The sequence below is a fragment of the Camelina sativa genome, chromosome 5, assembly GCF_000633955.1.
Source record: "Camelina sativa cultivar DH55 chromosome 5, Cs, whole genome shotgun sequence".
Taxonomy (NCBI): domain Eukaryota; kingdom Viridiplantae; phylum Streptophyta; class Magnoliopsida; order Brassicales; family Brassicaceae; genus Camelina; species Camelina sativa.
This window is the reverse complement of record NC_025689.1, coordinates 1,820,519-1,841,470: the sequence shown is the minus strand read 5'-3', so window position 1 is coordinate 1,841,470 and position 20,952 is coordinate 1,820,519. Positions and strand designations below refer to the sequence as shown.

General features: G+C 33.9%; 3 protein-coding genes and 1 pseudogene across 7 annotated transcripts; 3 read left to right on the top strand and 1 right to left on the bottom strand.

Moving 5' to 3' along the window:
- LOC104788771 (beta-glucosidase 28) lies at positions 770-3,246 on the top strand. Its single transcript, XM_019245636.1, has 10 exons — positions 770-845; positions 954-1,032; positions 1,139-1,226; positions 1,335-1,590; positions 1,695-1,810; positions 1,911-2,128; positions 2,221-2,255; positions 2,352-2,454; positions 2,543-2,651; positions 2,739-3,246. Exons 3-10 carry the CDS (start codon positions 1,153-1,155, stop codon positions 3,139-3,141), a joined length of 1,314 nt encoding a protein of 437 aa, XP_019101181.1. The 5' UTR covers positions 770-845; positions 954-1,032; positions 1,139-1,152; the 3' UTR covers positions 3,142-3,246.
- LOC104784891 lies at positions 3,907-6,348 on the top strand (annotated as a pseudogene).
- On the top strand, positions 8,856-12,726 carry LOC104784890 (beta-glucosidase 17). 2 transcript variants are annotated; one of them, XM_010509989.2, is made up of 13 exons: positions 8,860-9,163; positions 9,252-9,321; positions 9,702-9,760; positions 9,848-9,923; positions 10,065-10,142; positions 10,307-10,394; positions 10,476-10,728; positions 10,962-11,077; positions 11,215-11,432; positions 11,512-11,543; positions 11,652-11,754; positions 12,152-12,254; positions 12,388-12,726. In XM_010509989.2, the coding sequence occupies exons 1-13, from the start codon at positions 9,011-9,013 to the stop codon at positions 12,599-12,601; spliced, it is 1,563 nt and encodes a 520-aa protein (XP_010508291.1). In that variant the 5' UTR covers positions 8,860-9,010; the 3' UTR covers positions 12,602-12,726. The 2 variants fall into 2 exon arrangements, with proteins under 2 accessions (XP_010508293.1, XP_010508291.1); XM_010509991.2 differs by lacking the exon at positions 12,388-12,726 and having other exon boundaries at positions 8,856-9,163; positions 11,652-11,758; positions 12,152-12,245.
- LOC104784888 lies at positions 18,044-19,144 on the bottom strand. 4 transcript variants are annotated; one of them, XR_767287.2, is made up of 2 exons: positions 18,825-19,144; positions 18,044-18,460 (listed from the first exon to the last, which is right to left on the bottom strand). XR_767287.2 is itself a non-coding variant. In XM_010509986.2 (2 exons), exons 1-2 carry the CDS (start codon positions 19,077-19,079, stop codon positions 18,084-18,086), a joined length of 528 nt encoding a protein of 175 aa, XP_010508288.1. In that variant the 5' UTR covers positions 19,080-19,138; the 3' UTR covers positions 18,044-18,083. The 4 variants fall into 4 exon arrangements, 1 of the variants encoding a protein (XP_010508288.1); XR_767285.2 differs by having other exon boundaries at positions 18,044-18,474; positions 18,825-19,138; XR_767286.2 differs by having other exon boundaries at positions 18,044-18,468; positions 18,825-19,138.

Here is a 20,952-nt window from a genome sequence, read left to right as displayed (position 1 = left end):
TCATCTAGAGTACTCGATCGTCATGATTTTCCGGATAATTTTGTTTTTGGAACAGCTGCATCGGCTTTTCAGGTAATATTTTAGTTTGGTAATATACGACTTTTAAAAGAATTATTATAAAACGGCAATTCGTTACGGATGTTGTGAGACGTTGACAAATTATGCGGAATCTAATTCGTACGTACTTTATAGATATAATTCCCGTTGAACTGGAAGTTCATATTCCAAGAGTTTATAATTTTACATGCCAAATATAAGTCAGCCGATCGAATTATCAATTTGTTACAGTTAAGATGATGTCGTTGGTTTTTATTCTTCACCTTCAAATGATATAGTTTGTATATTGGATGTTCTTAAAAAAAAGGGTCAACTGTCACTATAAAAGTAAAAATTAAACTTTCCCATTATATAGTACGAAGGTGCAACAAATGAAGGTGGGAAGTCTCCAACTATATGGGATTACTTCAGCCACACTTTTCCAGGTCTCTTTTAAATTTATATTCCGTACAAATATCTTAAAATGTGTACTAAAATTGTATCTATATATAAATGACTAATAGTTGTATTTCAAATGCAGAAAGGACTAGTATGGAGAATGCAGATGTAGCGGTCGATTTTTACCATCGTTATAAGGTAAAAATCTTGGGTGCGCAAACGATATTATTTGTTTTATTTTATTTTTTACTGTCAAGGTCGATAAATATATATTTTGGACCTACTGTATTATGTTATTTTCCTAATTACACAAATCAAAATTGTATACACACAGGATGATGTCAAATTGATGAAAGACCTAAATATGGACGCTTTCAGATTTTCAATTTCATGGGCTAGATTAATACCTAGTAAGTAAATTTACATCTTTTATTATTATATACATTTAGTTAATATATATATATATATATATGTAAATATTTTGGTGAATCTGTTTAACTTTTGATATTTTTTTAAAGGTGGAAAAGTAAAAGATGGAGTAAACAAAAAAAGGTGTACAGTTCTATAAGTCTCTCATTGACGAGCTTGTTGCTAATGGTAAGCAGATTAATTAGCTAGACCAAACCTCTCTAAATGACATCAATTAATGACTATATTAGGCATTACATTTTTTAGTTGTTAAAGATATTATGCGTTACATTAGGCATTGAACCATCGATGACCCTATACCATTGGGACCATCCTCAAGCACTCGAGGATGAGTACGGTGGCTTTTTAAACCCTCAAATAGTGTAAGTAAACTTACCAAATTAATATTAAAAAATAGATAATCAAATGTTTTCAGGAATATAGATATTAAAGAAATAACTATTAACTACAATTTTTAATTCTTTTAACAGAGAAGATTTTCGAGATTTTGCAAGAGTATATTTTGAAGAATTCGGAGACAAAGTTAAGATGTGGACTACTATAAACGAACCTTATGTCATAACTGTTGCGGGCTACGATGCGGGTAACAAAGCGGTTGGGCGATGCTCTAAATGGGTGAATAGTAAGTGTCAAGCCGGCGATTCAGCTACAGAGCCTTACATTGCATCACATCACCTTCTTCTTGCTCATGCCGCAGCTGTCCAAGAGTTCCGAAAATGTAACAAGGTGGGTTTATAAAAGTTTCTAAATTAATTATTTAAATATTTTACATTTGATTAGTGTCTTTGCTTTTGATCTTATAAATTTAATCAAAATAAATTGTTTGACAGACGCAAGATGGTCAGATTGGGATAGTGTTATCGCCGTTGTGGTTTGAGCCTTATGACTCCAATTCTCCTGCCGATAACGAAGCTGTTAAACGAGCTCTTGCCATCGAACTAGATTGGTAAGTTGTTATATATAAATAAATAAGTGTAAAGCAAGTAATATTATATTTGTTGTAATCGTAAGATATTTACGTATCATTTTTCCAACATGTGTATCAGGCATTTAGATCCAGTTATTCATGGGGATTATCCAGAATTAATGAAGAAACACATCGGAAACAGATTACCTTCGTTCACTCCGGAACAGTCTAAAATGTTGAAAAATTCATCAGATTTCATTGGAATAAACTACTATACTGCGCGTTACATTGCTCATCTTCCACACATCGACCCTGCACGACCTCGATTCGTAACTGATCAACAGTTGAAATGGACAGGTAACAAGGCTAATGTTAATGCCCGTACGACTAATTTCTTCGTATGAGATTCGGTAAATTCCTAACTTAGTTTTATGTCTATTTTTGAACAGTCACAAATCACACTAATCACCAATTCGGACCAGGGGTACGTAACTTTTTGACTATTTTAATAAGAAAAACCAACGTTCTGTTTTTTTTCCCTCCAATGGTTCTAAGGTTTGTTTTTGATCTTGACACACAGGAAGATCGAGGCATACTCCAATCACATCCAGAAGGTTTACGAAAAGTTCTTAACTACATCAAAGATAAATACAATAACCCTATCGTCTATATAAAAGAGAACGGTAAGATTTTTTGTTTTTATATACTTTTTCTATTAAACAGTAAATTATCTCTCTTTGTTAATATTTATATGATAAATTACATTTACAGGGATCAATGACTATGACGACGGTACAAAATCACGAGAGGAGATTCTCAATGATACATTTAGGATGAGCTACCATGAAGACCATATCCAACAACTCCACAAAGCTATAATGTAAATTTTGTTCAACATTTTTACAAAAAACGGATCTGAATTTTTATAACGTATAACAATAATTAACATATTCTATTGTTATAACAGAGATGATGGATGTGACGTGAGAGGATATTACGTGTGGTCTTTACTAGACAATTTCGAATGGGAGCATGGATATTCCACTAGATTTGGTCTGTACTATGTAGACTACGACAACGATCTCACCCGGTATCCCAAAAATTCGGTTAACTGGTTCAAGCAGTTTCTCAACAAACCGGTGGTAAAGAATGAAGAAACAGAGGAGGAAGAAGTATGGGATGTGTCACGTGAGGAAAGGTATAATAAGACTTTCGATGATTCAGAAGGTTTCGAGGCATCCGTTGGTTCGATTCTCTATCTCATGACGAACGTGTCAAGAAGAGAAGAAGATGATGAGAGAGATCGATGCGCTCTTGGAAATCTTAATCATCAGTTAGGTTTCTTGTTGGGATCATATAATTCTTTGTGATTTTAAAATAGGTTTTGTTGAGTAGCCTTAGGAATCATTTATTTTTTTATGAGTTATCAAAATTGCCAATGTAGGAAGACAATTATATGGCATGGAAATAAAAACAATTAAACAACTAATGTGGTATGCATAATTCTTTTTCTTGCTCTGTTTTTTTCTTTGAAAATAAAGAGCTTTGTTTTTTTTAGTAAAAGTTTTAATAAAGAGAGCCATATTGACATTGCTTGGAGGAGTTTCTGAAAAAGATAATAGGACCAGGGGAGAACACTACTTTGGATTGGATTGATACGTTGATCTTTGATAATAAGCCTAGAATTCCAGTCTCTACAAACTTGCTTATGAATAATGATTTGAGGGTCAGATATTTTGATTGATCCATCCACTGGTAAATTGATGAGAAACATCTTTAATGGACATGATATAAAGATCATTTTGATGCGAAACTGACCAAATAGGCTATTTGTCATCATGCAGTCATGCATGCAGACTGACCATAGTCTATGAACGCAACTTTTCAAACTTGTTTATCCTATTCGGATAAGCGTTGTCATCAAGAGCAGCCATCTCACTATTGGTTAGATGTCTTCTTCGAGGGAGCAACTCACCCTTGAGAAATAGATTGAGCAGCCATCTAAGTAAGTATCTAACTCATCCTCTTGCTTTTTTTTTTTCTTTTGACTTTTGATAAAAATTAAAGGGGGAAAATATTTTTCCCTTTGTATTATTCTAAACAAAATCTTTAGGAAAGGAAAATAGTAAATAAAATCATTTAAATAGAAATCGTTTACAATTAAAATAAATGGCAAATTTCCTTGTTTTGCACGGTCATGTGTCGATCAGAGAATGCTGCAGTTATTATTCACGTTATCATTTATACTTCTTTGGTTTCACAAGATGTTTCGTCATCTAGATATGTCGCACATTCGCTTTTACAAATAAAAAAAACCCCATTAGAAAACCTAGAACGGTTCTTCGATTTATAATTAAAAACTAGTTTTGGAGAGGTGTAGTTTAAGGATAAGCCGCGCCTAGCTTATTTCTCCACTTTCGTCGTTGTTTCTCCGATCCGCTTCTTCTCGGCGTCACGACTAAGGAGGTACGTACGGTGTTTCTCTCTCGATCGATCGACTGATTTATTTCTCTCAGTATTTATAAATCTTTTACTAAAGGCTCTTTGTGTAGATCTGATAGAGAGTTTGATCCGGCAATTTTTGTAAACCAATTATATATCCATTTTTTTTTTAAAAGTGAAATAAACGTGTAACGCTTCTATATATTTTAATTCTTCTGGCTGGTTGTAGGAAAAAAATGACTCAAACTCCACCACCACCTCTAGATGATGTTGAGTTGAGAAGTATTATGATGGAGAGACTTTCACTTGCTGTCGCCAGAGGCGGATTGGAGATGGAGGAGAAGCTGAAGAACCACTTTGTTGGCTTAGATAGTCCATACTGCAGCTTTCTGTTGCCGTCAGGTCCTGACCACAATCTGTACAAACAGAAAATTGCTGAATACACCAAGTCTCCTCCTCATCCTCCTCCTACTCTCCTCCCACCACGCCAAGGTCTCGGACCCGGTTTTAGGGGCTAAACGGAGGCTGTGGCTCTTACCTTCCAAGGTATTGCGTTTACAGTTGGAATCCCTCCAGGCATGACGCTCAAGGAGCTTTGTATTATGAAGTTCGTAGCCCACTTTGTGGTGCGGTATGGGGATGACTTCCAGCGTGCTCTGTGTTCGACTTATAATTCTCGGTTCAAGTTTCTACTTAAGGGAGATACAAGGTCCGAGTTGTTCTCTGGTCTTTGTCGTGGGTATGGTTTTCTAATATAGACTTGGAGTCCGGCTTGTTTTGATGCTCTTCTTGAAGGTTTCAACACTTGTTTCACTGCTTTCAAGAAAAAGCTAGATGATGATGGGGAGGAAGACAAGACAGTGAACAAGGTTGAGACTGATAGGCGTGATTTTATGGTTTGTGATGAGTATTTTGTTGACATCGAGAAGAAATACTTGCCACCAATGGAATCTCCAATGGCCATGATGGGTGATATCGATATACATGATCCTCATTCTCATGGTCTTATATTCATGGTGCCACCAAACCCTATTTTTTTAGAGTTGTAATTCCTGAAGGAGGCATGATGCGCAAGGAGCTTGGTATTATTAAGTTCACAGCCATGTTTGTGATGCGGTTTGGGGACGAGTTTTTGGATGCTCTGCGGGAGAGAGTTTGTGAACCAGAGTTTGAGTTTATTAAGAGCAATCCTGGAAATGATATGGGAAGGTATAAGCTTTTCTCTGAGCTTCTTCTTGCGTATGGTAATGTAATCAAGCGTTGGGACATGAGGCCGAAAACGGGTTACCAGCCAGCTCGCATGGAAGCTGTTCTTGAAGGGTTTTTCACTGCTTTTAATGTTTTCAAGAAAAAGCATGAGGATGAAGAGGACGAGGTTGTGGACACGGTATTGACTGATAGGCGTGATTTTGTGGTTAGCCAAGAGTATTTTCAGTATTTTCTTGAGATCAAGGAGTCTACTCCTCTACCTGAAAGGCCTACGCCGCGTCCGCGTCCGCATCAAACGGGATCACCATCTTGGTCTGGTTTTTTTGGACCTCCGCTGGGGGTCCTGGCGCAACGATCTCTTGTACTAGAGAAGCCCGAGCCAACGACGATGATGCAACCAACTCCTCTACATGAGGAGCCAGAGCCAACGAGAATGATGCATTCAGCCCCACCTCTACTACATGAGAAACCAGAGGCAAAGAGAGGAAAGCTTGATGAGTCAGCAGCCCTTGTTCCAGAAGACGAGTTTCTAGCTCAACACCCGGTAACGTTTTCTTCCTAACATATTTGTTTCGTCTTAGTTGTATCTAATTAATTAGCATTGACCATTTTCAGGGCTTCGTCTCAGTTGTGTTTAATTAACATTAACCATTTTCAGGGTTAGTCTACAAACGGGTATTCCAGCAAACAAACAGAAGTTATCTGGAAAAACTTGGTTTTTGAATGACGACATGTCACTTGCACATTACAATCTGGGAGCAGGAGACAAGCTGACAATGACTTTTTGAGAATTGTGGTGGGAGAAACAGAGATAAGAGATTGGTGCCTTTCTTCTTAATCCTTTGTCTTTTGTTTTAAGTTTGAATGATGATTATGTATTCACTAAATATTCCTAACTTTTCTGTCTTGTCTTTTCCTCTCCGAACTTCTCCCTTGATAGATAAATAATCAATTACTCGATAGCCACATTGTCTCGAGTTTTGCTCATTATTAAATAATGCTGCATTCTGAATTCTCACCCATCACCAAAAAGTAGCAAAGCTCACTCGTTTCCTTGCTACAAAGGTTGAAAAATCATATTATCTTGGTCAAATCAAGTCCGGTTTAATCTTGGTTTGCAAGCGGTTAATAATTGGGTTATCTATGTGCGCCAAAGTTGAAAAGGAACTAAAGAAGAGAATAAAGTTGAGCTGAGCTGGCCAATTTTTACGCGCCTGGATTACAAGTTCATTGGTTTACATAACAACTTAAACTGTTAGGAACAAAAATAACATGTTAAAAATTTCTCAATTCAAGAATGTGCACCCTTAAAAAAAAAAGGTGAAGTTGTGAGTTGGCGGTGATGTTTGTTGATATATGATACAAAATCACAAGAGGAGATTCTCAATGATACATTTAGGATGAGCTACCATGAAGACCATATCCAACAACTCCACAAAGCTATAATGTAATTTTTGTTCAACATTTTTACAAAAACGGATCTGATTTTTTCATAACGTAAACAAGAATTAAAATATTTTACTGCTGTAACAGAGATGATGGATGTGACTTCTTCACACCAGAAGTCAAAGTAGGTTCCTACCAAAATGAAAACAACATCAACTATTATAAAACCAACAAGGTCACATTGTAAAAGCAACAAACAAACAAAAGAAAAAAAAAAGGAACGCACCTGAGAAATGATTACCTTCTGCACATTGTAACCCCCCAGAGAAATGACTCAGCATACATAGCATAAGTCATGCTCAGATCCCCACTGACACCAGAGTCCAGAGCAGATAAGGGGGAATGAGTCCCAGTGGAAAGGTTGGAAGGCAGTCAACCAAGCGACATGCCAAGAAGACCCCTAACAGAAAACAGTAACATCAAAAAATTGATTGTTACCGTGGCAAGTGCCTTTCTTTCTTGAGGAAAGGAAGGAGGATCAGCAGAAGGAAGAACTGGGAAGATGGTGAAAAGACCATCAATAGCAGAAATCAAATCATGCAATGGATTTTCCAATGCGTCAGCAAAACCACCGTTACATATCAGGACCATTACAGAATACTTGATGAACTTCGAAGTGGTATCAATCTACAAAAGAGTAAAAGGTATATGAGGAAACAAAATATCTAATACTCAGCTCATTATTAGCTATGATGTACAAAGGAAGTACAAACAAAATACGTTAGAAAACAATGTCGAATAAGTAGTTGAGAGTCTTGAGACGATCGATGTCAAATAGAATTACGCTTAGCCTTATAAAATGGTAAAATAATAATTTGATATAGTAAATCCAAATGAATATCTGTGCAGATCATATCTTTCCAACATGCATGTTTTTACCTTTACTAGCTAGCATTGTACGTAAAGTTAATAATAATAATAATAATATTTAGACATGAATATATATATATATTCTTTTAACAAAGAACAATCTGATATGGTCAAAAACTTATTTGATTTTATTTGAATAAACTACTGTACAGCCCGATTTGTCGCTCATCAGTACCAAAATGACCATTCACGACTTCATTTTACGACGGATCAACACCTCGAGTACAAAAGTAAGAAAGTCAAGAGAAAAGAAAGCTTAGTCTTTAATTGCTATATTTTTAATCGCGTAATAAACCTCAATTTTAATAAATAAATAAATAAAGCTTCAAGTAAAACTGATATTACCTTCTTAGTGACAAATCGTAGCGGCGATTACATCTCTTCACAATCTGTAAGAACTTTAATCTCTCTTTAAACTAATTTAATTTAGTTCGGGGTTTTTAAAAGACTAAATCCATGTGAATTACAATATAATTGGTTGACATATATGCTTTGTTTTTTTCGAGTTCAGGATGAATCAAAAATTCTCTATTCATATCCTGAAGGCATACGAAAGATTCTAAACTATATTAAAAATAAATATAATAATCCAACGATTTACATAACTGAAAACGGTAAGAACTTGAGGGAAATAATCTCCTAGCTAGCATTTTGCTAATATTCACCTAACTAGATTATCAGTTTGGGTTATCAAAAAATTACAAGACTCGATCACCCGAAACGGAATACCTTTCCCGCAGCATTGTATTGAAGGGAAAATGAAAATAATTAACGTGCGAGAGTACCGCCTCAGGTTACATGAGCATGCCATTATTACGTCAACAGCTAATAATTAAGTAGATGGGATTAACTAGCATCCCTTTCCCTTTGATAAATGATATATTATCATTAAGAAATTATTAGGTCAGATAATATATATATATATATATATATATATAGCTAATGTCCAACCTTTTTTTTTTTAAAAAAAGATAATTAATATTGGTAATTATTAGGTGAAATGCTACTCAAATTATTGTTTACAAAACCTGTATTCACAAATTGCCGACACGTGAATTAGCGTCTGTAACTAGTTAAAACATTAACCAAATAAATCCCCAAAACACATGGGTTTCTCAAGGGAGAGAAAGAAAAAAAAGCAATTACATAAATGTAACTAAACCCAACAGAGATCTTTGATCCAATTGTAAAAACTTTCCTCTAGATCTGCTGCTTATTATCTCTCTCTCTCTTTATCCAGAAAAACATAAAATTCTAAGACTAAAAAACGCCATGGACATCAAATCCGTATTTATCATCAGCATCATCATATCAATATCTGAACTTTATGCTTTGGATGCTTCCTTTCTTCGTTCATCAACCTCTCTACATCGAAGTAGCTTTCCTCAAGATTTTCAGTTTGGCGCAGCTTCGAGTGCATATCAGGTAAACTTCCTCTTCTTTCTTTTCATATAACCTGTTTTCCTAAACCGGTATTTAGAGTCAATTTAATATAGGATTCGATTTTGTACAGAGCGAAGGAGCAACCAACGTTGATGGAAAAGAACCAAGCATATGGGATACGTTTACTAAACAACATCCAGGTTCTTAGTTTTTTACTAGCTAGCCTTGTACGTTAAGTTACATATAACATTTTTATTTTAATTATCTATTTGACTATTTCAATATGTTTTAGATAATAAATACACAAGAGCTAACATAATTTTGATATTCAGACGTATAATACAGGCATAAATGCAAAAAAGACATGTATATTTTTTCGTAAATATGAGACAACATGCTACAGTCTTGGTCATATCAAATTTTTTATATTTATTGTGTGCATATAACGTTGTTTTATATTTGTAATTTAAAAATGAGTTTTACATTTATGTTTGTATTTGATACAACGCTTATACATATACACGTTGAGGATAAACTGATTAAGTGTTAATAAGGCAGTTAAAACGAATTGTGACTGCAGAAAAGATTTTGGATGGTAGCAATGGCGACGTCGCAGACGAATTTTATTATTTTTTCAAGGTTTTCTTTTTGAGAAATCCACAATACTTCTTTTTATAGTAATATCGTAACATTATATGTGAATGACATTTTATGTTTATTGGCCAGGAAGACGTGGCACTTGTGAAAGAAATAGGGCTGGACTCATTTAGGTTTTCGATTTCCTGGTCAAGAATACTACCACGTATGATCTTCTTTTAATCAGTAATTTGAAGTCTTTGTGTTTACTCGTTAGGTGGCGACCAATTTCAACAATTGCTTATGTTTGGTTAATCAAGTTACGTACGTCAATGACAAATAACGAAACCAATTTGGTCCAATTTAGGAGGTAGGATTGCTGGAGGCGTAAATCAGGCTGGAATTAACTTCTACAATCATCTCATCGATGAACTCATTTTAAATGGTTAGTGCATGCATTTATTATATCTAAAGTGCAATTTTATGGAGTATATAATTAATCATATAATTATTTTAAAATTTCCGATAAAAATTAATTTTAATCCTAAATTATAACACCATATTATCTTCTTTTTTTTTATCACATGCAATATTATTTTGTAAAAACAGGTATAAGGCCTCTCGTTACACTGTTTCATTGGGACACACCTCAAGCACTTGAAGATGAATATGGCGGATTCTTAAACCCACAAATTGTGTAAGGATCTTCAAACTACACGATTAGTAAATATTGAAGTACAATAAAATATGGATCTGATTAAAAATCGGGATTGAACAGGCAAGATTTCCTAGAATTCGTTGATATATGTTTTAAAGCGTTTGGAGATAGAGTGAAGGAGTGGATTACAATCAACGAGCCTAACATGTTCGCAATGTTAGGTTATAGTGTCGGTAAAAATGCTCCTGGTCGTTGTTCTAGCTATGTCCAAAACTGCACGGTTGGAAACTCAGCCACTGAACCTTACCTCGTGGCTCATTACTTGATCATTTCTCATGCTGCTGCCGTCCAACTCTACAGAGAGAAGTATCAGGTTCCTTGTTTTAAAATTTGTTGTTTTGTATTTGTAAGTTTTTTTTTCAAATTTGTTCTATAAATTAGTTTTGATTAATTGGTGACTAAAGTAGTATTAGTGTTTTTGCAAGAAAAGGTAAAATATATATATATATATATATATTGGCTTAAATCATATTCATTACGATACCACTATCTCAAAAGAAAACTTTTTTTTTAATTCTTTATATCGTCACTTGTGTTATAAAGCAGAGATTTCATGGAGGAACCATTGGAATGAGTATTCAAACATATTGGATGATTCCGAAATATAACACTCCTGCTTGTAGAGAAGCTGCCAAAAGGGCTCTTGACTTCCTCTTCGGATGGTAATTTATTTTCCTTTTTATGCAGATTTTTATCATCTTTAATTTTCTCTATAAATGAGACAAGACACAGATCTCACCCAATATAACTTGTAGTGTGGGTCGGTTTACACCTATGTATGTATGTGTGGGTGTGATAGGTTTGCTGATCCGATCACTTACGGAGACTATCCAAAGATAATGAGAGAGTTGGTGGGAAATAGACTCCCAAAATTTACAAAACAGCAGTCAGAAATGGTGAGAGGATCCTTTGACTTTTTTGGAATCAACTATTACACTTCAAGATACGTTGAAGATGTTATCTTCTACGCTAACACCAATCTCAGTTACACAACGGACAGTCGCGTCAATCAAACAAGTAACAAACAAAAAAAACAAATTACTTCCCAAATTATCTTCACCAATAATTTAAATTAACGTATTGTTGTAAATTACAGCGGAGAGAAACGGAGTTCCGGTGGGTGAACCGGTAAGATTTTTCTCTTCCTCGTAGACTGATTTAAGTTTTTTCTTGATGTAAGTTATTTAGAGTAAATTACGTTAATTAATCATAGATTTTAAAATTTTAAATTTTCAGACAAGTGTAGATTGGCTCTTTATATGCCCAAAAGGGTTTCAAGACCTTCTATTATACGTTAAGTCAAAGTATCAAAACCCAGTAATCCTCGTCACCGAGAATGGTTGGTAAATTTTCTTTTTCTTTTTTGGGTAAATGGGTTATATAGGTAACGTGTATAAGGTCTAGCAATGAGGCAACATTATAGCCGTTTAATAATTTCCACTTGGCACATATATATACTGCTTAATAGCTATATATATATCTATATAAAGTGTTAATGTATATATAATAAAAGTTACTTTATGTTATTTAGAAAATAGAAAACAACTTTTTTCTTTTGGTTTTCACGAATTTTAGGTTTTTAATTAATCAATAAATTTGTTAGATCGGATCAACTGGTAAAAACAATTTGATTGCAATATTTTAGTATTGAGTTATGTAATTTATTATTGTGGCCCTAATCATTCTGAGATATTATTCGACTTACTGTTTCTTTGGCTGCTTACGTACTTGACTAGGAATGCCTAGCGACAAGTCATTGTCCTTAAACGAAGCTCTAAATGACGAGGAAAAGATCAAATATCACCAACTCCATCTCTCTGCTCTTCTAGATGCAGTCAGGTTAGTATTCTAATTCTTCATATACAAACTATATTTCAAATAAGATCCAAAAAGATCTGTCATAATATTACAAATTTTAATAATGTAGTTGTTTGATGTCTTCTTTGTTTTTTTTTTGGAAACATTAAAACAGTCAAGGTGCAGATGTGAGAGGATATCATATATGGTCATTAATGGATGATTTCGAGTGGCAGTTTGGTTACAAATATAGATACGGACTGGTCTACGTTGATTTTCAAGATGGACTCCAACGATATCTCAAGAGTTCTGCTCTTTGGTACCATCAGTTTCTCCTATCCAACTCGTCCTCCTCTAATAATGGACTAGTAGCGAGTACAAATATTTAATATCTTTAATTTATTCAACTTTCTTCTTATGTATCCCTAAAATTAAAACAAAACATGTAACTCGATCGAACGGTGTCACATCAAATAAATTGTTAGGCAGTTAAGAAAAAAAATATGATCGTTGTAACGGCAACTTTTTATGACCGTTGTTATCAAATTTCCTTTTTTCTTATGTTTGAGTAATTTCCTTTCTTAATAATATAAATATATATAAACAAAAATATTTCCTTTTCCCCTTTTAATACTGCTGCCGGCAACCTTTTTATATAAACAAAACCCTCACCTCGCTCGCTTGTCTTTGAGAAACCATAATTCTTCGAAAGCAAAAAAAAAACACCTTGTTCTTCTTTCTGTTTGGAGTCTCTGTTTCATCTTGGGCAAGCAGCGCTAATGTTTTACAGAGAGTACTCACCCGATCTCGAGACCATCAAACTCGATGACCATCTGTACTGTACCAACACCATGGGAACTGTTGTTACTCGTCTTTGATCACACGATCAACGATCTCGACACCGTTCTTATTCCGAGGTGATGACGCAACCCATGGATGATGGATGCATGCATCATACGCGCCGTTGTTACGAGAGCCAGGTTAGTTGCTTCTGAAACAACGATTCGTCATTATTCCTATTTGATCTCGCAACTTCGGATTTATAATTTAGGTCTAACTTGCTTTGCCTGCTGACGAAAAAAAGTATCTTCGGGCTCTCTCGTACTTTTACGGAATTGACATGATCTATTTTTATTTTTCTTTTAAATATGTTTCTTAATTTTAACCTTTAGTTTTCTTGTTACTGTATGTAGGTTCCTATTCTTGATACGCCAAGTCTGTGGGTGCAGCAGCGCAAGACTATTTGGTTTCGTGGAACGATATACAGAAAGACATGGTAACGAATTCTATGCTCTGCTTTTCTTTTACAAATTTTTTATTATAATAAGCCAATAGATATATTTTTTTTTTCTGGTAAGAAAATGGTTTTCAATTTCAGATAAAAAAAAAAAATTCAAAATTAGTGTTTTCAAAAAATCGTTTTTATTTGATTATGTTTTTAATTATAAAATAAATAAGTAACTAACTAAAGTGTTAAGCTCCAATCTTGTGAAAACAAACCGGACTTGGCATCCCGTCCTTAGGTCTCCTTTGGTCCGTTAGAGGTGTTCTATGTTCAATCTGTTTTCACATAATCTGATTTCAACACTTAAGTTTTGATTTTCACATTTATAACTATAATATGTAAACCGTTTTGATTCACTAAGATTCTATACCAAAAAACTTATTTCAAAGTAAAATTAAAATGTTAAATTTCAGTATTGTGAAAACAAACCAGACTTTAACATCGCGTCCTTAGACTTCTTTGGTCCGTTAGAGGTGTTATAAGTTCAATTCGTTTTCACATTATGTGAATTTAACACTTAAATTTAGAATTTTTGGATTTAGAACTAATATGTAAAACCGTTTTGATATAACTTAGTTTTTAACCATACAAAATAAATATAATTAACAAACCTAAAGTATCAAACTTTAATATTGTGAAAAGAAGCCCTTATCCGGGAGTTAATGGATATGAAGAGCACAAATTATCACAAGAAACATAGTAACAGCCTTCATCGATCTAGCCATATATATTAATATCAGTTACTTTATTTTTGTCATAAACAAATTATTTTCTTCACCAAAATAAAATAACACAAATCTTAGTCGAAAATGAAATGTTTTCGTAGGTCCAAATAGATGGATATTTTGCATGGTCATTGTTGGATAATTGCGGGTATGAATTACGATATGGATTGTTCTGTGTAGACTACGTAGATGGGCTTAAGCGATATCCTAAAATGTCAATAATGTGGTTCAAAGATTTTTTGAAGAAAAAAGAAGAAGACATGATGAAAAAACCGAGATGAAAAGGATTAAGATTCCAGAATTTTGAAGCTAATCAAATATATTGTTAATAAGGCTTACAGCTGAGTGCTTACTGTATTAAGCATGGTCTTTTTTTTGTTGGTGTATCGAAAGAGTGTTTCTCCTGTTTAAGATATACAGTTTCAACAATCGAAATAAAATAAGATTTTGATAAATTATCGAATTTGTAAAGAGTTGACAGTACATGGTTTTAATAGTAACAACGGTTTAGCTTTTAACCAACTGATTTAGATCAGAATTATAAAATAGGAATTATTATAAACTCTACTGTAGCAAAATAAAAGAGGTACGTACTGCTACAAATACAAAGCAATAAAGAAAGCACATGGGAAGTAAAGGGAAGACAAAGGCCACATGCCATAATTCTAGTGTTTGTTCCCTCTCTACTACTCCTCCATTCTTCTTGTTCCCATCTTTATTTCTCACTCTCTTCTCTTATCTTCTTCCTGTTCTTTATATTTTTAATAGCCTAGAAAAATTTTAGACATTTTTCATAGTGTTATTTTAAATACGGGACTAACGGTTAATGATACATTTGAAGATTGCATCGAACGTCCTTTCCATATGTTGCACAAATCGTTCTTGGTGTCTCTTAAGTCTTAAAGCTACTAACATTCACCTCTTTAGGATATTTTGACTAAGATATTAACAATACGTTTCATCCGGATTGATATTCGAATCGAAAACAAAACTTATTTTGATTAAAATGAGTTATTTTTGTAGTAGAATAAGATCTATGTAATATACGACTAACAAAAACCTTAGAAATTAAGATAATGATAACAAAACTAATTGACAGAGTCCAGGTTCCTAGTCTGATAATTAATGATATGGATAAGACATTGTCGTCCGCTTTAAATGGGCCATGAACCCATATGTGAGAGACTTCTTCATGTGAGCCATCAAATTTGGGGGCACCCTTTGTTTTTCTTTCTTTTACCTTTTTTCTCCTTTGATGCTGTTTACCATGAATTCAGACTTTTCGGCGTTGACCTTCTTGTGTGTTTAAAGTCAAGGGGCTTAATTGGCTTTTTCTAAACAAGGATAAAAACTGGAGAAAATATTTGGAAAACGATGGATGATGATGATAATGTGGTTGGCCACTAAGTTTGGCCAAATAGGCGTTTGTTAATGTCTTTGGTTCCCATATGATTGGCGTATTGTGAATGAGACCAAAAGACCAAACCTTATATATCTGTTTTGGTCCAGCTTATATAAAACTGGTCTATCGCATTAATTACTTTTGCCTACTTAACAAGGCACCTTGTGGGGATCTTATTGACCTTCAATCGGACAAACTATACTTAATCCATTCCCTTAGAATATATCATACAAATGTGATTAATTTTTTTTCCAATAATGTCCAAGTCTATATAATCATTTTGATAATAAATAGTTTTATTCAATAGTTCGATCTTGTCCAACACGATAAAATTTGGAAAATGTAGTTGTAAATTTAAGCATGCATAAAACAGCAGAGCGAGAGTCATCTGCAAGACTGCAATACGATTCAATTGATTATGTTGGATTAATTAGAACATTAGTACGCATTACGTAAGTGTTTGGCTAGTCGAATCCATCATCTTCTCATCAATACCCCAAAGATGTCTATGTTATTTATATTAATTTCAAAACATGAGAAAGTGATCACCTTACCTTGCGATAGGGATAAGAGAACAGAGTGCTCAGTTTTTCTCACATGAGGATGGTCCCATCATGTTTTCACATAGTTTATTGAAACTTGGACCATCAACGTCTCTTCGTTATGATATCATTATTTAAGTTTTAATTAATCCTTTTCTACGAACGAATTGAAACTTTGGATCTTGGGTTTAGTGGAAGGCCTTATCATAATTATTTAGTTCATTAGAGTAATGATATCAAGAGCGCACAAAACAAATAATTTCCCCTTTTCTAGTTTACCTATAGATCGTGTTTACTTGATTTTCAAGTTCGAAGTACCTTTCCCACTTTTGTTTTATTTTTATAGCTTGTTTAATAGTACTTCAGAAAAACTAAGCATGTGTCATCTCCAAAAGCTTCGAATCTAAACTTGTCACGAGGCAAATTTCCACAAATCCACAGAACATAGTAAACACGCAAGTACATTAGTGTTTCATACGCAAAAAAAAAACATCTCCATTCTCAACTATGATTGCAATAAGTGAAGCTAATAATGCACTCTGGTATTATTTTACCCAATGGAAGCAATGCCTATATATTACCAAGACTTGAAAAATCAAAGTCATTATTGCATCATTATAGTTTTTTGTTTGTAATCTAAGGAAAAAATAACAGCTTAACACGAACGAGTTATCTTTTTCATCCCTTTTTCTAATAAGTTGTATTGAAATTTACTTAAAAACTTTTAGTTGCCTACATTTTTCTTATAAGAATGCCAATTAGTCTCATATCATTTACCGATCTATATGAATAATGGTTAAATCTCAAACTTTATGTTCTATTATATATAGATTATTATTACTGATCCTCCCAAAGATTACTTCGTAAAAACATCAATATCTTTTGAGTTTTGAGATACATATATAATATTGCTATAACAATACTGCTTGTAAGTAGCCGTAGAATTTATTGATCTTAGTAAGCCCGCCGTCTGCATATTGAACAAAGTATACATATATCATGATATATTAATTAAACAACCTCTGAAACTACTGTATCTTTCTTAATGATAATCTTGGCGATATAAAATTGAGGAGATAGGTTGTTCTAATAAGAAAGTCTCAATTAGAGGTTTAACCATAAAAATAAAAAAAAAAGGTCTTTATGGTGGTTCAACTCCTGGTTGTCATCGATATGTTCCATCGTAAATGCCTCAACGCATCAAGCCAAGGGAGATTAATAATCCTCCAAGTACTTAATTAGTATCAAATCTAAACGCACTTAATTATTTACGAAACTAATATTATTCTTAACCAAGTTGATGTACCAACCAATAGCGACATCTCTCTGCATGCATCTTTGTTAATCTTACTTGTTATTCATTTTTACCCCAAAAACTTAGTAGATTATTCTGAAATATATATATATGTATATATAATATAAACCAGTATGGAGACGGATTAGATGACTTAATCGTTTATGGAAATTAAATTGTAAGAGAAAAATACACCAACTATCGTCACCAAATCAAGAACAAACATTATACTAACTATAGCTAGTATTAGTAGTTGTTAAGGTAATTAAAGTTGTTAAAAGTGACGACTGAATGTAGAAATGAAAGAATTAGTTAGTCTGATGATTAAGACAGCATCGTCCTTATTGCTGAATGATTAGGGTTTGTCTGTATTATTTAACTAATTTAAACCTCTGGAATTTTCTGTAGGTAACCAGTATACCAATTATGTTTAAGAGACAACGACATTGTACTAGCTTAGCTAGTCAACTAGTCATCATTGGACTCAAAAATTATATAGAGCAATAGTTTGATGAGTTTAATACTTACTACAAAAATATCTCTAAGATTATGGCATTCTGCTAATAGTCGTTTTTTTTTTTTTTTTGGTCAAACACTTCACTTTCATTAAGATAAAAAGAGTTTCAACCTCTAACAAGAGAGGAAATACATCCAAAACAAAGGAAATAAAGGCAACAAAAGCCAAAGAAAACCATCAAAAGATGGCTAAGCAAAGGATAGATAAGATACAAATCATAGGAAGAGAACATAAGAGACCAACAAACAAGTACAATCTCAGCAGTTTCTTGATAGATCGCATCCATAATAACCATCAGTCGGGAGGAAGAACCTTGCAATACCGACAAGTCTTGATCATCCAAACCCCTCCAAACAAGAGGGAATTTTGGGAAAGGAAACTTCAAAGACACAAACGTTAAACAGTCAACAAATGCTGAACGAGAACAGTCTTGAACAACAATCCCTGCTTCTACTTCAAGCAGAACAGTTAACACAATGCTCCCTGTAACACTACCACTAAACACAAGTGAAGTATATGGAAGGAATAAAGGCTCCATAAAGGAGAGATGAGAGCTACAAAAGCCCCGATGAACCAGGTGAACTGGTCGGTTGTATAGATTCAAAGAACTTTGTCCAAGCTGCCACAAGACAAGTTTTAACAAAGCCAAATCGAGATAGGATCCGCATACTGCGGTAAATGATCGCATCAAAGCAATAAGGTTAATGCAAGAGAGCATTAAAGTAGACACAACAGTATCTAAGTCCATAACTTCATCCAAATACCACAAAAACAGAGCCGCAAACTCAACCAACATCCATGACCTTCCCGACTTAGAAGAAGGTTTAGAGGGCGAGTAAGAGCATACCTGAGGGAACATCTGGTGAAGTAAGGTGAGGGCATCAGTCGGCGACGGAAAGCCCGGTGTGGAGGAGAGAGGGACGATGAACAAGTCACACGCTCTGAAGGAGGAGAGATTCAGCGGCTGGACAAGAGATTCACCAAAGGAGAAGCAGATCTGAGGGTCCGGTGGATCCGGTGGTTCCGGTGGAGTCAGCGGAGAAAGAGGCTCCGGCGGTGGTGCACGAGGGGGCCTCAAGCGGAGGAAATCAACCGAAGACATCGGTAAGCAGCGAGAGTGGCTCGAAATCGACAGAATCAAGGAAGAAGTTATCTCGTCGTGTGAAGAATCTCGCCGGAAAACAATTACGTCACCGGATAAGAGAACCACCTGAGAGATCTCACCTTAGCAAAGCGAAACAGATCAGGAAAGGAGATTGCCGGAGAAACGTCGCTGGTGGAAGAAGCTCATCTTGTGGAAGTAGCGGCTCCTTGGTTTTCGTGCCTGAGAGAAAAACTCTAGGGCAAACTTTCTGCTAATAGTCGTTTATTAAAAGTATTTTAAAAGTAATAACATATATTTAAGTTTTCGTTTGATTCGGTTCATTCAATTCGTGTTATAGTTTCCAAAAATTGAGGATATGATTGTAGGTTTTTTTCTTCCTATCATCAAATCATCAAACTAATGCTCAAAAATGATATAGAGAATTAGTTTGATACTACTCAAATATTTAAAATTTGGTTCGATTCGGCAAAATTCATTTTGGTACATGTAACACTATAAGCATTCATGTCTATGTAACGTTACAACTTACATTAATGATTCCATATTATAAATTTCACCTGAGTTACATCATATCGGTTATCCTGTATTTTGATGCACGTAGGTCCAAATTCATTGCCGTCAAAAATGGATGATAAAATTCTCAAAATTATTGAGCAAGTTCTTGTCTTCTTGATATTATTATTCTTGTACATATAACGTTAACTGAGAATAATTCCATCCATAAATACTTCGAGAATATTTTATTATTCTTGATCAATAAATTCTGTTCAGTATAATGGGGACTCGAAATAACACTTATTTTATTTTTCTACTAGGTTTGAACCCGCGGTACACTGCGGGACAAATTGTAATTATGTTTTAAAAATTTAGATACTAATTAAGTAGAAATTGTATGTATAAGAATGTAAAAATATATATATTTAGACATATATATATGTAGCTTGACTAAGGAGCTAAAATGGTATAGTAATATATTTTTAAAAAGATTTTAAAGTATGTAGAGTTTAATATATAAACGTTACTTCTTTTTATTATAATATGTATAAATTATGTAATATATTGTTGTAGTTTTGTAATTATAAATTAGTAGTGTGATATGGAATTTTAATTTATTTATTCCGTTAGTCTCGCAATGGATATAAAAATTTTAAACCCGCAAAAACCGTCTTATAAAATCTGAGTAAATAATATGCATGTATCTGCCTCGGTTGAGTTCGCAAGACACACATACATTTTACTTAATCGGTTTTTTTTTTCTAAATTTGGTTTTGCAGTATGTCTTGCGAAATATATATTTAAAGTAATCAATACATATATTCTAAAAAGAGCGGAATTTTTTTTATAAAACTTTATGCTTTATAAAACCCATATTTCTAAATCTATTTTCCAAATTGATTATTTTAGACTCGTACTCACATCCACCCGTAAGCTTTGGTTATACTAATAGGCTTAAAAAGTGAATTTAACAATCCTATGCAACATTTGTTCTTAAAAAAGGGTAATAATAATATATCCCAACAAAATGTTTTTCAATTTTCATTACATCCCCAATTTTTTAAATAACGAAAGCAAAGTTTCTAAAATAATAATGTTCATCTGCCATTGATATTACAGGTAAAGTTTAATTTTTGTATTCAAATCATTACCAAATTTGTTCTAGTATGATATAGGAAGCGATATTGACCCACGTATATAACCATTTAATTTAATGTGCAGCCCATTAAGATTACATTCTTTTAGAATTCTAATTTCGCTGAAATTCATTTTCCTTTCAATTTCACTCGTTCACTCCACCGATGGCTAATTCGATGTCTTTAATTAACCTCCAACCGTCGCTGTGGAAACTCGCGATCTATTTGTCTTTCACTGC